The 17,903-nt window shown below is 42.6% G+C and overlaps 1 protein-coding gene across 1 annotated transcript in view; it reads left to right on the top strand.

Moving 5' to 3' along the window:
• Positions 1-17,369, top strand: part of LOC147718153 (secreted Ly-6/uPAR-related protein 1-like) — a 28,914-nt gene extending 11,545 nt beyond the window's left edge. Inside the window, exons 2-3 of the mRNA XM_086919228.1 lie at positions 5,343-5,462; positions 17,179-17,369. Coding sequence (XP_086775354.1) covers positions 5,343-5,462; positions 17,179-17,369 — 311 coding nt within the window. The remainder of the gene's footprint in view (positions 1-5,342; positions 5,463-17,178) is intronic.
• Positions 17,370-17,903: the final 534 nt, after the last annotated feature.

Genomic DNA, 17,903 nt, shown 5'->3' with positions numbered 1-17,903 from the left:
ATGTTGTCGATGTAGGCACTGATTGACCACCATTAGATGTACTGTCCAGTAATATTTCTGTATATCTGGTAGCCCAATACCTCTAAAGTACTACCCCATTACTAATTTCTGCGTAGCTATTCAAGGCGGCTTGCCATCCCATAGAAGTGTTCTCTGTTCACTTTCCATGGCTTTAAAATAGACAGCCGGGACTGGGGATGGGGAGTTTTGTATTGTGTTTAACAATTTAGGGAGTCCCAGCACGTAGAATGGGAGGGATTTCCAGTATTGCACATCTTCCTTCAAACGTCGTAGTGGGTGTAAAAAGTTTGGTCATAGAATAGGGCAGAAATTTTGGTTATATAAAGCCTGAATATTTCCCAAAGTTTGTAAATATATTCAGAACTCTATTCAGTGAGGATGCGGGTGATGTAGGCATAAACGTACGTCATCGGCATCAAGGAAAATGTGATCCTTCCACTCTCCTGTCCAGCGCAAGCCTCTTATAAGTGGATCACCACAGTTACATGATGCCAGGGGATCTAGTACAAGGGCAAAGGTCAAAGGTGACAGTGGCAACCCTGCCCCATCCCTCCCTGAAGAGGGAAAGTTGAGGAGGTTTTATCATTTACTTCCACCTGTGCTAATGGGTTCCTGTAAAGGAGTTTCAAACAGGCCACAAAGTTGAGTTCCAATTCCATCTTCACCAGCACTGTGAATAAATAATGCTATTCAATGGCATCAAACACTATTTTGGCATCCAGTGACATTACCACAGCATCTGTGAATGCCATTTCGGAGAAGAAGGGTTGTCCCAAATAAATAAAGTGGGTGAGCTATGAGGTCCAGGGGGTGACTTTAAAGGCAAAGGGGCATAGCACTGACCTGCCTGCTTAGTTGATGATCTGCTGCTCCTTGCCAAAGACTGGTTAAAGGTTGATAACTCACCAAATATTGTTAGTGTCTATGGTCTCAAGCCCAGGGTGCATGGCTCACTATCACCTTGATCTCCAATCCAGGTATCCCAACCCCCAGAGACGCACAGCGATGTTTCGGCTGGGGCCACGGGTAGACTTATTACCTCCTTGATGTCTCTCCCAAAGTGTTTCAGCAGCTCTCAGGAGGAAAATGGCTCTGGAATTTAATATGAGTAAAATGAGGGGGAGTCATTCTGCCACTAGGAGCCCGCGTAATGCAATCTGGCCCACAGTTTGTCAATTGTTCGAGGAAGGAGAAGTCTTCTGCGTGGTCGCCCTGGTCCACTGTAGGTACTTTTGAGTACTGCATCAGCTCTAATATTTGAAGTGGTGAGGCAGCATGTGACTCTTCTGGATCCATGCAGGTATGAGGCAATCTGTCTTAATTAGTCTCATGCACACCTGTGGCGTCCCCAATTGGATATGACTGGAGAAGTGTATTTACAATAATAATTCAAGATAGTCTCACTTGTAATTTGGCTTGGCATTTCTTTTCGTTTCTCAGAAACAAACCCCCAATGAAGGGGTTGATTATTAAGAAATTCCAAAGTGCCAGTCGTGATACCTAGAAAGGCATACCCCAGCAAGTGTTGCTATTTTGTGAGTGAATCCAATATATCTCAAACTGGAGGACCTGGACAGGAAAAATTAGCATAAGAAGTCCATCTCTAATATGGCGTCCTTTCCCACCCTGTGACCCCTGTGAATTATGATTGGCCAATGAGTGAAGGTTCTGTAGACAGATCAATCTGGGCAAGTGGATACTTGTGTTTGATGCAGTTGGACGCTTAATAGTTCATAGAGGGTGTCTCGCTCCCCATGTCTCAAGTTAAATCAGTTATATATTGTAAAAAATATTTTATATTTTATTTGTCTATTTATTGCATTTCTCTTTATGTTTTAAGCTTCAATGGGGCATCTGGACCATGCTATTTCTATGCAAAATGTTATAAAGTAAGGTAGAACAAATGAATGATAAATAAAGAAATTATTAAAAATAACTACTGCGTTCATTTGTGATGTACAGTGCCCCAAAATAATATTTTGTTCTTTTTGTATTCCTTTTATTGTTCTTGGGTCCTCAACCTCCTACATCAATTCAAGAAGTCCAGCTACTACCGCGGAAAGCTTATATTTCAGCAGATAGACAACATTTTAAATGACACCTAACACAATTCAAATTGCAATTCAAAGCACAGGGAAAGGGGTCTGTAAGGGTCAGGCGACCAACCTGCCTGTGACTGCTATAAAACAGAGAACACTATTTTCGTGAAAGCAACCTGATTTACATAAAATAGGTTACCACTCCAACTTGGCAGTTGGCAAATTTTCAATGGGTTGCCTGGTTGGTTCTGGTTGCAAACTACTTCTGCAGCTCATACTGACAGAAAATCTGGAAGAAGTGTGGCAATATGACCCTTCAAAACTTCGATTGAGTAACCAAGCACAAACCCACCATGGACCTGCGAGTAATATTTTTATCAGAACAAACGTTTCTAACTATGTGAAACTTTAATGAACACAGGCTCAGGAAAGGCCCACAGGAGAAGCATCACAGCTTGTAAAAGTGTAGGGGTGGCGAGCCCAGCTGCACGAACGTCTCGTATGTTGATATCACATAACATTAATACAGGATCAGATGACCCACAGCAGAAGCACCACAAAGAGCACCATACATCTCTTATATGTTAATATCACATACAATTCATACAGGGTGAGGGAGGACCCACAGCAGAAGCAGCACAGAGAGCACCATGCATCTCTTATATGTTAATATCACATACAATTCATACAGGCTGAGGGAGGGCCCACAGCAAAAGCCCCCCAGAGAGCACCATGAGTCTCTTATATGTTAATATCACATACAATTCATACAGGCTGAGGGAGGGCCCACAGCAGAAGCACCACAGAGAGCACCGTGCGTCTCTTATATGTTAATATCACATACAATTCATACAGGCTGAGGGAGGAGCCACAGCAGAAGCACCACAGAGAGCACCATGCCTCTCTTATATGTTAATATCACATACAATTCATACAGGCTGAGGGAGGGCCCACAGCAGAAGCACCACAGAGAGCAACGTGCGTCTCTTATATGTTAATATCACATACAATTCATACAGGTTGAGGGAGGACTCACAGCAGAAGCACCACAGAGAGCACCATGAGTCTCTTATATGTTAATATCACATACAATTCATACAGGCTGAGGGAGGACCCACAGCAGAAGCACCACAGAGAGCAACGTGCGTCTCTTATATGTTAATATCACATACAATTCATACAGGCTGAGGGAGGGCCCACAGCAGAAGCACCACAGAGAGCACCATGAGTCTCTTATATGTTAATATCACATACAATTCATACAGGCTGAGGGAGGACCCACAGCAGAAGCACCACAGAAAGCACCATGCATCTCTTATATGTTAATATCACATACAATTCATACAGGCTGAGGGAGGAGCCACAGCAGAAGCACCACAGAGAGCACCGTGCATCTCTTATATGTTAATATCACATACAATTCATACAGGGTGAGGGAGGACCCACAGCAGAAGCACCACAGAGAGCACCATGCATCTCTTATATGTTAATATTACATACAATTCATACAGGGTGAGGGAGGACCCACAGTAGAAGCGCCACAGAGAGCACCATGCCTCTCTTATATGTTAATATCACATACAATTCATACAGGCTGAGGGAGGACCCACAGCAGAAGTACCACAGAGAGCACCATGCATCTCTTATATGTTAATATCACATACAATTCATACAGGCTGAGGGAGGGCCCACAGCAGAAGCACCACAGAGAGCAACGTGCGTCTCTTATATGTTAATATCACATACAATTCATACAGGCTGAGGGAGGAGCCACAGCAGAAGCACCACAGAGAGCACCGTGCATCTCTTATATGATAATATCACATACAATTCATACAGGGTGAGGGAGGACCCACAGCAGAAGCACCACAGATAGCACCATGCATCTCTTATATGTTAATATCACATACAATTCATACAGGGTGAGGGAGGACCCACAGTAGAAGCGCCACAGAGAGCACCATGCCTCTCTTATATGTTAATATCACATACAATTCATACAGGCTGAGGGAGGACCCACAGCAGAAGCACCACAGAGAGCACCGTGCACCTCTTATATGTTAATATCACATACAATTCATACAGGCTGAAAGAGGACACACAGCAAAAGCCCCCCAGAGAGCACCATGAGTCTCTTATATGTTAATATCACATACAATTCATACAGGCTGAGGGAGGACACAGAGCAGAAGCAGCACAGAGAGCAGCATGTTTCTCCGATATGTTAATATCACATACAATTCATACAGGAGAAGAGGGAGGCCACAGCAGATGCACCACAGAGAGCACCATGCGTCTCATATATGTTAATATCACATACAATTCATACAGGCTGAGGGAGGGCCCACGGCTGAAGCACCACAGAGAGCACCATGTGTTATCTTTATATGTTATTATCACATACAATTCATACAGGCTGAGGGAGGGCCCACAGCAGAATCACCACAGAGAGCACAATGTGTCTCTTATATGGTAATATCACATACAGTTCATACAGGCTGAGGGAAGGCCACAGCAGAAGCACCACAGAGAGCCCCAAGTGTCTCTTATATGTTAATATCACATACAGTTCATACAGGCTGAGGGGGACCCACAGCAGAAGCACCACAGAGAGCACCATGCGTCTCTTATATGTTAATATCACATACAATGCATACAGGCTGAAAGAGGACACACAGCAGAATCACCACAGAGAGCCCCATGTGTCTCTTATATGTTAATATCACATACAATTCATACAGGCTGAGGGAGGACCCACAGTAGAAGCACCACAGAGAGCACCAAGTGTCTCTTATATGTTAATATCACATACAGTTCATACAGGCTGAGGGAGGACCCACAGTAGAAGCACCGCAGAGAGCACCATGCGTCTCTTATATGTTAATATCACATACAGTTCATACAGGCTGAGGGAGGACCCACAGCAGAAACAACACAGAGAGCACCAAGTGTCTCTTATATGTTAATATCATGTACAATTCATACAGGCTGAGGGAGGGCCCACAGCAGAATCACCACAGAGAGCACCATGTGTCTCTTATATGTTAATATCATGTACAATTCATACAGGATCCCCAGCAGAATCACCACAGAGAGCACCATGTATCTCTTATATGTTAATATCATGTACAATTCATACAGGCTGAGGGAGGATCCAGAGCTGAAATACCAGCCTGTGAAAGGCTCAGAGGGAACATACAGATCCTGTTTCATGGTCTTAGAGTGAGAGGAAGTGATCAGTAAATGGTATCCAACTCTTACCAAGTGTTTGTCCTTCCTCAGGTCAAGCCTTGGAATGTTACTTATGCTCGGACGTAGTGACCAACGCATACTGCATGAAATCCAACAAGTGCAACACTGGATCAGACACTTACTGCAAGAGCGTCTACGCATCTGGCTCAGGTAAGGAAGGCTGACCTCTCTGGTGCAAACGCTGTTCTTAGATGAGGCATTCCACCCCACTCAGGTATTTCCATAAAAACTCAGCCTTGCATCTGTATACAGATTCCGGGGAATTCGGAAATGTTCAATGTGGTGTTAATGCAAAAAGTATTAATGTATGCAGGGGCATATCTTTTTAAATAATGTGAGTGGGGGTGTAAGTCAGACAATTTCAAACAAGCAACATTTGGTACTCACATGAATAGACACGCTGTGGGGTTAAGGGTGCTAAATGGCAAATTGGACCACATTACTTGTGAGTATGTGTGTTTGATGTTTGTGACTACTTCCACAAGTGGAGATCACAATTAACAAAGCTGGGCAGTGAGTGACAAACCAGAGCCGATCAGCATCCCAGAATGGGACACATGACCCATCTGAGAAGATGTTGGGGGCATAAAAGGGAAATATAAAACGGTGCCATTCATTTAATACATGGTCACCTCTTAATACATCTAAGCATTTACCAAAGGTGGCAGGAGCTGAGGAAGTGCCTAAGAATGCTTACTGGTGGGATTAAACATTGCTCAATGATGGCACATGCAAAAATAGAAATTGAGCAAACGTTGCTCTTTAAAAAGAATTATGAATGAACACTCCATGCGGGGTCGTTGCTGCATGTTGAAGCCCTGCATAAACCCTCAACATTAACTGTTATGAAATAGGTGTCAAAGAAGAACCACTCACATGAATTCTGAGTGTAATTATTCATCAAAAATATGGACATGTGGGCAAGAAATTTGATTAGTATTTGGAGTTGGCAACTATTGAGAAATAGTCACAACCCTGGTCAGGATGAACCCTCATGTCACTAAATTAATCTGAGCTCAACCCCCTAGTGACTAAGGCATGGAACCGACAGAGATAACGTAGAGCAAGGTGTATTTAGGCAATACCCAAAAAGTAATACATTCAAAATCCATAACAAAAAAAATCTCAAACTGAAATGAGAATCAATGGAGGCAACAGTAGATAAGAATTGGCAGACCAAGAACAAGGTGCAACTTCAGGCCAAATACAATGGAGACTGTGTTGGATATACTGAGTTGATTGGTCCCACTGAAATCTGGAAGCAAGAAAGTTTGAAAAAGTCCCACCGGTCTGAAGAAAAGGTTTTGACAAGTTTCCCAACTTTCTTCTACTGTCTAAACAACCACGGTGTACACTTCTAAAGCCAGCAGGACCACATGGGAGGCAAATAGAGACACCCAGAGTGTTAGGCAGAGGTCAATAGTAGGGAGGTGGTCCAGGGCCAGATGTTACTGGCCACCTAGTTACTTTCATGAAACAAAATGGTCTCCCTGTAGCCACACAGCTAGTCAGCTATTTGAGGCTAGTAGTCTACTGCTTTGTCCAGGGTACAAAAGGGAGCAGGTCCAGCTCAAAGGCTCCTCTTAAGTCACAGACAGTATGTGCAGTCTTCTTCTGATCTTTGGCTGGTCCAGTAAGTGTTCTGTCCAGGTGCCTTGGAGTGCCACATTTATGCCTGTTAACAGCTAGTTGGTGGAATATGACTCAGGGGCACTCCCTAACTAATGGGTGAAAGTTCCTAGGGCCAACCCTGCCCAACCTATCATAGTTCCCTTTCTCCTTATTGCCATCAGGCCCAAATTGCCATGTTCCAGAACATTTTCATGATGGAAAACGTCTTCGGCCTCTATTTGAGCTAGGGGCATGGGGGGATTGTACCATGGTAATCCAACAACAAAGCCTGAGACAGAAGTCTGGTAGGTCTACATGAGGACCCATGAATAAACAAAGAAGGTTAACACAACAATTATCTTGGCATCCTATTCTCTACCTTTCATGTCCCCTGCTTTGTTATATGTACCTCATCATAACTGTGGAGCAGATTCTGACAATATGGTGTCACAAGATGCACACAGACCCCACCCTGAATACTCTGTGGCATTCAGAGGAGTATCTGCCCATTCATTTCAGACTATTGTTTGATCCTGACAGGCACTTCACATTTTTTCTCTCTTATTCTAATTAGACCACAGGGTAGGAAGAGCCAAAGAACTAACTAGCCACTTGATCATTATGGAGAAAAAGTGGCTTTTTAAAAGCAATTTTTGAATTCGTTATTAGAAATCCAACTTCACCATTGAATTGGATTTTTAAAAACGAATAAAAATAGTTTTGTACATTTTCTTCTAGCTGGTCCCATTCCTGAGATACAGAATCAGTATTTTATTATATACGCAAATCTACATAGAACAGATAGACCTGCCAGAGTGAAGATAGCTTTTGAGGCCTTATTTCTGTAGTGACATGTACCATTAATTTTCTACATATCTCACTTTTAAATACTTTTCACCCTACATTGTGTCTGAAGGCACACAGAAAAGTTAAATAAACTATTCAATGATTAGCCAATCTCTCCATATTTTAAGGGAAAGAGCACATGCACTGGACACTGGACAGCACTGCCACAGGGTGCAGAGTCTACAATCTTGTAATAAAATAGGGTCTAGCAAAAGCAAAACATTTTGAGTGTTGCGGCCACTCACCTAAAAGGCAATATGTCCGCTGGGGCAATGAATGCTCCTTCGACTTCCTGCGAGACCTCTTGACGCTACTGGGAGGTACAGGAGTCTCAGGAGGTGTTCTCAAACTCAAAGGGAAGGGGAATTTAGGAGAGAAAAGACACTCATATACTTTGCCGTCTTGTCCAACCGGGCTCCCAATTCTCCAGGATGCAACAGGTCAGTGGTCTGTCAGTTTGGATTCTGTGGAAGTTAATACAAAACACACTATTAGTTTAGGCGCACTCTCGGGGGCTGGGTACAACACTGTGCAACCCTCTTGAATGACATATACACATTAATCACATTTTACTGACGTTCAATCAGCGAAAAGCAACTCTCTTCTTAGCGGGACTGAGATCATTGTTCCCATGTAATCTCAGACTTCAGCAAACTTGTAGAAATGAGAAATACGCTACACGCAAGCGATTGTGAGGGTGCTCAAAAAGTTGTGTTGAACTTGTAACAGTTCTTTTGTGTCCCAAGAAATAAGAGAATAAAAAATTAACTAGCATTCGAGCAAAAAATGTTCAATTCTATTATGGACACTGAGGCGAGACGCACCAATGAACCCAGCCCTTCCAGGCTGAAGAATACCGCTTCCTGGTGGAGGGAGCCCAGGCCTGGTTGATGAAAGGTGCAGCTTTGTTTGCAAATCCCAGCATTTCCCATCTTTGCCTGAAATCCTCCAGGCCATCAGGGACAACTGCCCCGATAACACCATTTGGTGCTCTTCTCCATGAGGGCCCTGGAGCATCGCTGAGGACCACAGGATAATCCTGGGGAAGTCACAACTCATCTCCAATAATGTTGGGAACCAGGACTGTGACTTCCAGAGGGGGGATATTAGAATCACCTCTGCCCGCTGTCAGGTTACCATTGATGTCACCCTAGGAATTAAGATGAAGGGGGAAAAGCGTAATTCAGGCCCCGGACCAATTCTGAGAAAGGGCATCCGTCGCCATCGCTAACTGATCTGGTCTCCAGCTGAAGAAATTCTGCAGTTGCCGATTCAGCCTGGATGCAAAGAGGTCGATCTCGCAGCTGCCCCATATTGCTTATAGCCAACTGACTGTCTGGGGCTGGGGCTGGCAATTGCTCTAGTCTTTGAGCTACTGAGAGTTCCAGTCCGCTATTATGTTGGACTGCACCAGAATATATTCTGCAAAGATCGAAATCTGACGACTCAGGCAGTAATGCCAGAAGTCCTTTACTATTTCCGCAAGCATCGTTGACCTCGTGCCACCAAACTTGTTGATATACCTCACTGCTGAGATATTGTCCATCCGAAGAAGGATGAAACAAGATAGTCAATAGGGGGCCAGAATCTAGATTGCAAACGACCCTGCCAATAGCTCTAGACAATTGATGTGCAGCTCGAGCTCGCGCAGGGACCACCGTCTCCCTGTGGAGATATCTCCGCAGCGCGCTACCCAGCTCCAACGACTTTTTAACCACCTCTGGTTGAGAGCTGAAAATGGCTATGCCGTTTCACGCGTCCACATGGGCCAGCCACCACTGAATCTATTCTCACAATTCTTGGGAAAGGGGAATTAGGTCTGGATAGGCTACGCCATTTTGAAGGTGTTGAATCTGTAACCTCTGTAGGGCTCGATAATGAAGAGGCCCCAGGAATATCACCTGAATGGAGGATGCCAAATTCTGAAGCACAGACATGGTCATGTTCAAGTGCTGCGCAGCTAGAGCTGGAGTCTGGCCCATGATAAGTATATCGTCCAGATACACTATCATGCAGACTTCCTGCTCTCAAAAATGAGCTATCACCGGTTTCAGCACCTTGATGAATCACTATGGCGCTGAGGAAAGCCCAAAAGGACGGACCAAGTATTCTAACCACCAGTTACGCCATTGAAACTGCAGAAACCAGCGCTGGGAGGAGAAATAGAATTGACAGATAGGCATCTTTGAGATCCAACCTGACCATCCAGTCTCCATTCTTCAGTAAATTCGCTAAAAGATGGATACCTTCCATCTTGAAATGCTTGTAGGTCATGAACTAGTTGAACTCTCTGAGATTCAAAAGTTGCCTGTGACCGCCTCCTTTCTTTTGCACGAAGAAGATATTGCTGCAGAAACCGCAAGGCAATTGCGAGTTTCCACAGCAATTCTTCGAGTTCTGCATCTATAAAATTGCGCTCTAGTTGGGAAAAAGAGAGCTGCCTGGGAAGAGTGACTTGGAATGGAGTCTGGCAAAATTTGAGCTGAAAACCCTGAATCGTCTGTAAAATCCATGCATCCTGAGAGATCAGCACCCAATTGCGTTTGAAAAATTGAGTACAACCCCCCCAAGGGTAACAGGAATTTGCAGACTCTGGGGCTTGGAATCCTCCACGATGTCCGCCTCTGTTGAAGCATCTCCTGTTGAAACGCTGCCTGGTGGGGTAGAATGTTCCACCACGAGCGTCCCACTCTCCACGGCCACGGCCGTAATCTCCTTGTTGACTAAGGTTAGATAAAGTAGACATTATACTGTTAAGGGACAAGGGGCATATTATCAAGAACAGCGTTAAAAATTATCGCTGGTTTAGCGGCAGAAAACTGCAGCTAAAGCAGCGATAATGGGCTTGATAATATGCCCTTGACAATTCCAATAGAAGTCCATGTTCTGGTGTGAACATGGGCTTCTATTTGAATTCTCCACGTCATATTATAAGCCCATTATTGCTGCTTTAGCTGCAGTTACTGCTGGTAAACCGGCGATATTTTTAACGCCATTCTTGATAATATGCCCCATAATGTCTTTTATAAAAGTAGTGAACCAGAGGCCCAAATATTTAATTTGTTTTGGGCACCGAAGAAATCCTGAAGAGAGGAACTTATGTTTGATACACCATTTGTTAAGTCGAAGGATTTCTCATTTGTCAGAATTAGGTATATAACTTGAAAGTGAGGCATAAGTGAAAACTGCATATAAAAGGGGTTGCAAAGAAGAATCAGGAGAGGCCATATATAAAAGCATATCATCAGCGTAGACTGAACATTTAATGTGTTTTGTTCCGTATTTGAATCTGTGTATGGCACTATTATGTTGCATTTAGAAAGAAAAAATTTGATAGCTAAAAAAGTAAGAGGCGATAGGAGACAGCATTGTCGTACACCTCTGTGTAAATTAAAGGAGACAAGATTAGGCCATTGACAAATATAGATGCGGAAGGGGAAGAAAATAAAGGAGAGATTAAGATGATGAACTTTTCCCCAGAATCAAACCACAGAGGTGTAGAGAATAAACATTTCCAGTGTATTCGATCAAAAGCTTTCTCATCATCCAAGAAAATGGCTGCTAAGGAATGTTTATAGGCTTTAGATTTACTCAAAACATAAAAAAAAGCCTGGTATTATCAGAGTTGTCTACCTTTAACAACACCTACTTGTCCCTGACCAATTTAATTGGGGAAGAGAAGATCAAGGGGTAATGCCAGAATCTTGGCAATGATCTTATAATCAGAATTAATTAATGAAATAGGTCTATAATTTTTGCATAACACATAATCTTTATTATTTTTTGGTATAAGGCATATTGAGACTTCTTGAAATGTCCCGGTAGCAGAATTGGAGGAAGTACCACAAGTAAATAATCGATGGAATTTAGAGATTCATTTTTTAGAGAAATGGAGGTAGAATTCAATAGGAAAACCATTAGGCCTACGAACTTTACCATTTTAATAGAGTTAATGGCAGTATGAATATCATAAATTATGGAATCAGAATCATGGGAAGTAAAATCAGTGTTTGAACCAAATTCCTTATGGATAGAAGAAAGATATGAATTAATATCAGATTACAGAGGAGCTAACTCTGGCGTAAATATATTTTGATAGCATTTAGTAAATTCATTTAGGGTATTATTGTCTCTAAAAAGACGCATGGAATAATCTCTTAAAATAGTTTCTATTTTAGTTCGCTCTTTTTTAATTTTAAGATGATTTGTTAAGAGTGTTCCTGCCTTTTATTGGCCACTATCGTATCTGGAACTAGATTCAAAGAGATAAGAGTTAGCCTCTTCTATAGGAAGTTTATTGAAATCAAATTTAGCCTAAATTAAATTATCTAAACAAGTTTTAGATTTCTATACAAAGTAGGATTGTTCTAAAGATTTAATATGTTTCATTAAACCTAGTGTTTTACTGGAAACATAAGAAAGGATAACATCTCTAAAAGCAACTTTGAACATATCCTAAATAATTGGAAATGATAAGTCAAGAGTTTCATTCAAAGCATAAAAGTCTGTTATAAAAGCATCAAAGCATGGTGTAAAAGAGGTAGCCAATAAAAGAGAAAAATCGAAGTACCAATGTCTAACTTTCTGGGAAGGGGAAGGAGTTCTAGAACTAGAATCACCGGTGCATGATCAGAAATTAAAATATTACCTATCTTAGCTCGTAAGGTGTACTAAGATAAGGGTTAATAGACAAAAAGGTGATCAATCCTAGACTGAAAAAATTGTAGAGGGGAGAAACAAGTATTTTCTTGTAAACATGGGTAGCAAATACTCCAGGAATCAATAAGGAATCTTTGTTTGATGGCTGTGCTGAATTTTTTGTGAATGTAGGAAGGGACAAAAGTAGACTTGGTGGAGGGATATAAAAAAAGATCTATTACAAGATTGAAATCCCAAACAAAAACTAAGTAGACATCAGATATAGACATCAGTTTGGGTGTAAGAGAGGCCCAAAATGTTTTATCAGGATGTGTGGGTGCCAAACGCCTCTTATATTTTCATTTTTTTCAATGTAAATTCATACTTGAGCAACAGAATACATTGTCAAAACATTTGATGATATCATCTTAGGTTTGCGGACTACATGCAGAATTGTTTGAAAATCCACTACTGCATCTATAAAAATGATTTCTCAATATCAGAAATAAAAATAAAATTGTTTATTTTTGTCAATGTATCAATATTGATTTGCAAATGAGGTAAGAAAAGCAAAGTGACTAAACCTCACCTGTTGCGATATCTAGGATTTGGATTAGATGCAGATGTAGTTACGATAGAAGGGCTCTGAGAAGTTTCCAAAGTCCTCTTTCATAGGTCTGTATTGTAATTGGCAGACACACGTTTTGTGCAGCAGGGAATTGGGCCTACGTGTCTTTTGGACAAGGTAAATATGAAGAATTGTTGCACCTGACCTCAAACATGTCTTGTTCATTGGGATATAGGAATTCCACATTCCTGGCTAATATTTTTCCAGTGTCAGTACTCACTACAAATGGGTTCCAGCAAGAGAAGGATAGCTCATATCCTGCACCTCTTTTTATCTGCAGCCAATTAGGTTATTTAATTTGGGCCACTCCTTGGAAAATAATTTTTTCAGGATTCACAGGATGTGAAGTGTCAGTAGAAAGGTTATGTATTATAGGGTGAAAGGTCTCTCCATTTAGATGGGAAATATTGGTAATACATTTGATTCTGTGGTTGACAAGTAATGAGTTTAAGAAGTGTCTGAGCTAGTTCTACATGTGATGAGAAGTAACTGAGGACCACAGTGAATTGCGCTTGGACTTATAGTGAGGGTGTGCTCAGTCTAAGAAGGGTATGAGCTCTGTCAATGATTCAAGGTGAGTGAAGACCACAGTGATGTATACTCACTGAATTTGAGTGGAAGCACGCTCAGTACAAGAAGGGTCTGAGCTATACTGAGGTTCATTAAAAGACATTTGAGACCCACAGCAATGTGACCTCTTACAATGAGTGAGAAAATGCTCAGTTGAAGAAGGGTCTGAGTGAGTATTTGCTGAGATGTGGTTGTGCACCGTAGTGGTGTGTTCACAGAGCTTTAATGGCAGAATGTTCAGTCTAAGCTGTGTGTATGTGTGTTAAGCGGAAGCTGAAGATTACGATGGGGTGCTCTTTGACAAGTGTTCTTTTCAACTGCATGGCATAATGAAGAATTCAGGATTTCAGCCTTGTTACTTACTTCTTTAGACTTGGTACTCATAAAAACATGGGGCCTCATTTATGAGGCTGTGCGTCACTTTTACGCCGCCGGGGCGTCACTTTTTGTGACCCACCAGTGGCGTAAAAAATGCGCCTTGTTGCGCCATATTTACAAAGTGACGCATCTAGGTAGATGCATCACTTTGTAAACCCCTGCACCCCATTACACCTGTGCCAGTTATAATGTTTGCACGGGGGCGTATTGACGCGAGTAAGGGTCGTAGAAGTGACGCAGTGAAATCCATGAGATTTCACTGCGTCACTTTTAGGACGCCGTTGCGTCAAAATCTTGCGCCTGCCTCACAGCAGGCATAAGACTGACGCAGGCCCTTTCACATGGGGCTTGCCCCATGTGAAAGGACGCATTGCTGGAGTTGCGTCACTTTTGTGACACAATTCAGCAATGCGTCACTTTTCCGCTTACAGATACATCAGAAATACTGACGTACCTGTAACTCCTTGCGACATGATGCGTCATACATTAAATATGACGCATCAGGAATGTTGCAAGGAGTGCGCACTGAGAAGTGACGCATCGCTGTTTCACGCAGCGATGCGTCATTTCTCATGAATGAGGCCCATGCTCTTTTACATCCCTATAGGAAAAACTTCCTTCAAGCAGGCTATTTATCAAAAGAAACAACCATATCACAGTCTTTAGGAGATCTCCAAACCATAACGAGTCAAAAAATGTTGCTTCATCGGAAACACAATTATAGAAAATAATGACCATTGAATACAAGGGCATGAAATAGCACAAAGATTAAAGAAGGTTCCATTATGTTTCACCATAGCCACCTGAAAACTCCCATCGCCTACCTCCCCCCACAAAAAAAGCCCAAACTAACTTTAATTGACTAGGAGTGTATGTGACAAGCTATCATTGGCTACAGTAACTGCAAATATTAAAAAACATATTTGAATGTTTCTCCCTTTGCTTTCACTTTTTGAACCCAATAATTTCTCTTTGACCTGTGACAGATTCCAAAATGTTTGTATTATTGAAGATTGGCTTTGGTTCTCTTTGATGTGCAATTATGAATATCTATATCTCCCTCAGAAATATTCTTCTTCAAAGTGCATTAAAGTGTTTAAATTTAATTCTGTTGTTTAAATCCTATGACTAGGGTGGTGCATACTATATATGTATTCACTTGAATGGTGCAGCCCTCTTTTTAAGTCTTTCAAGTGCTCCAGGTTTTAAATATGCCCCTGGTCAGTCTCCGAGGAGTTAGTGTCCAGCCCTTGTGATCAGAGGGAGATTCTTAGAAGGTTTGATGTCCATAGAAGAGATGAGCATGAGACGGAGATTGATCTGTTTATATGAGACTGGCTCTCGAGGTCTCAATGTGAGTCCACTGAAAAAAAAAATGGACAGAATGCAGAACAATATCATACATTCACCCCAGTACAGAGATCTGGGCCTAAATCCATTGTTTTTTTGCTCACCATGCCATTCCAGTTTGGACCCAGCCATATGCAAAACAGTCTTGACCCTACGCCCAATGGGAACAGTCCAGCCCGAACTGCCAGGCCAGGTCCTCCCTGGACTGAAAACAAGCATCCTAGGACCGGTTTCAGGCTGTCAGCCCTCGTCAGCCAGGACAGTTTGACTCCAATGGCATGGTGAGCACAGAACCCACGTCTGGGCATACCCTTCCCACTCGTGGTGACAAATGCAAAAAGAACAATTGATGGACAGAATGTAGAACATTGTCATACATGCCCAGACGTGGGTCCTGGGCTCAATGTGCCACTGGAATCAAGCTATCCTGGTTGAAGAGAGATAAAACCCCAAAACCGGTCCTAGGATGATTGCTTCTGGTCCAGGGAGCACCTGGCTTGGCATTTCGGACTGGACTGTTCCCATGAGGCAGATCTAAACTGGGGTGGCATGGTGAGCAAAAGAATGATGGATTTAACCCAGATCTCTTGACTGGGGGAGAATGTTTTGATTTGTTCTGCCTTCCGTCCATCAATTGTGTGCCTTTTGATATCTGGAGACCACAGCACAAACAATTTGCCCATTTTTAGAAGGTTATTCTAGGGAATGATGAAGAGTGTGCAGCTCTAGAAGATGGCATCTCAGATACTGTGTTCAGTTTGTGGTAACTCTTTTCAAATATTGTGTGCTTGATGTCTCATCTAGGGTAATGTGTCCAATAGTAAAGGTCTTATTTGAAATATTTGCTGTATTCTGAATATTTCAACTACAGAAAGATATACAGAACTTTGGGGTGTTGCAGAGACAAGGTTTCAAAATTGTGATTGGTTTGAGTCACTTCCTGTATGGGAAAGGGTCAAATACACAACTATGGAACATGTAGTCACGGACATATTCCAACACTGCATCGGTTAGAAGTCACTATGACAGCCAGCTTTACTTTCTAGTGACAGAACACTTCCTGTGTTAGAGGCCTCAGCATAGGCAAGTGTTGGAGTCAGTGGAGAAAAGAACCCTGGAGGTGGAGAGTCACAGTATCTGCTGGCTGGTGGCTCAGGTGATTGAAGACACCTAGGGCCCTCAGGAAACGATTGCAGATGCCTGTAAAGGGGGTGCTCAGCTTATAGAAAGCACCCTGTGTTGAGGCCACCCTTTAAGCAAGCTGCATATGTCTGATGGTAGAATGCCCCCAGGTTAAATGACAGAGGTCACAAAACGCTCCCAATGTTATAGAACAGAGCCTGGGCGAATGGCCCGGGTCATAGGACACTCTCCAGAGTCGAGCACAGAGTTCGCGGACTCAGACATGGGAGCCCAGGTAATAGATCACAATGAGGATTAGAGATTGCACAATTAGATCATGGTTCATGCTCATAGTTACAACCTGTGGTATCAGCCAGCTAGCTGGGGGATCATGTGTGAAATCATATTTTTTTGATTGTACAGAGTTCAGTTAATGTATGAAGCTACTCACAGAATTTGTGTAAGAGAAAAGGGACAATAGTTTTCAGACAGGGCTCGTTTGGAAAATGGAAACAGCCACCCGAGTAATGTAGCAATAAATGTGACACTGGTGACCAAGCAGAGTGAGTCTGATAACCAGGGGTTAAGATATGGCATTGACTGTCTTCTATGGGTTGTCGGAGTATTTCTACCTCCTATGTTTCTCTATTCATTCACTCTGTAATCCTGAGTCAATGTGGGGTCTTTGAGTACCTTTTCAATAATCCTTACACTTCTTCACAGGAATGGCATCCATCACTAAGACTTGTGAGTCATCTTGTACGCCAATCTCGGAAACTCTTCTTGGTGTGACAACAACTACTACCTGCTGCTCGAGTAATCTGTGCAATGGAGCAAACAATTCGAAGATCAGTTACACGCTGCTCTCCCTGGCTGTCGGCATCAGCGCTCTTGTGGTCAGAGCTGTGCTTTGAGGTGAGGATCTTGGAACTGTTTACAATTCCCAGCCTCAAATGGGCTCCAGATGGGCACATAAACCATAGGGTACCTGCAGAACCCCCGGGAGCTTTCAGATGTGCTGACCTCTCCAGTAGTAAGTGGCTGAACTTTTTTACAAATACTGTAAGGTATCAAAACCATCTAGCTCAAAATAAGACTTACGCAGCCTAATCTGCTGAATGCGGAAAGGAGGCAACTCTTTTTTGTTAAATAACCCTCACATACCCTGTTGGTGTTATGCTTCCTCATCGGGTTCACCCTGACTTCTAGAGGTCAGGGTGGGCTCGACCGTATTTCAAGAAGAACTTAGAAAATGTAGGCCGGGGAGTCTAAAGATAAAAAACCATACTGCGTTCCCCAAGTATCCCTTTATTCAAGGGGACGTAGCGGAAATTAAAATTATATATAGAAATGCGGGTCTTTTTGGAGGTAATGGTCCTATGAGCATAAGAATGTGCCAACATGTTTTAGCCATTGTTAGCCACCAGCTAGGCCCTGGGCTTTCTTCA

Source organism: Lissotriton vulgaris, chromosome 4_2 (assembly GCF_964263255.1).
Source record: "Lissotriton vulgaris chromosome 4_2, aLisVul1.2, whole genome shotgun sequence".
Lineage (NCBI taxonomy): Eukaryota > Metazoa > Chordata > Amphibia > Caudata > Salamandridae > Lissotriton > Lissotriton vulgaris.
The sequence above is the reverse complement of the archived record's forward strand: the minus strand, read 5'-3'. Positions and strand labels throughout refer to the sequence as shown.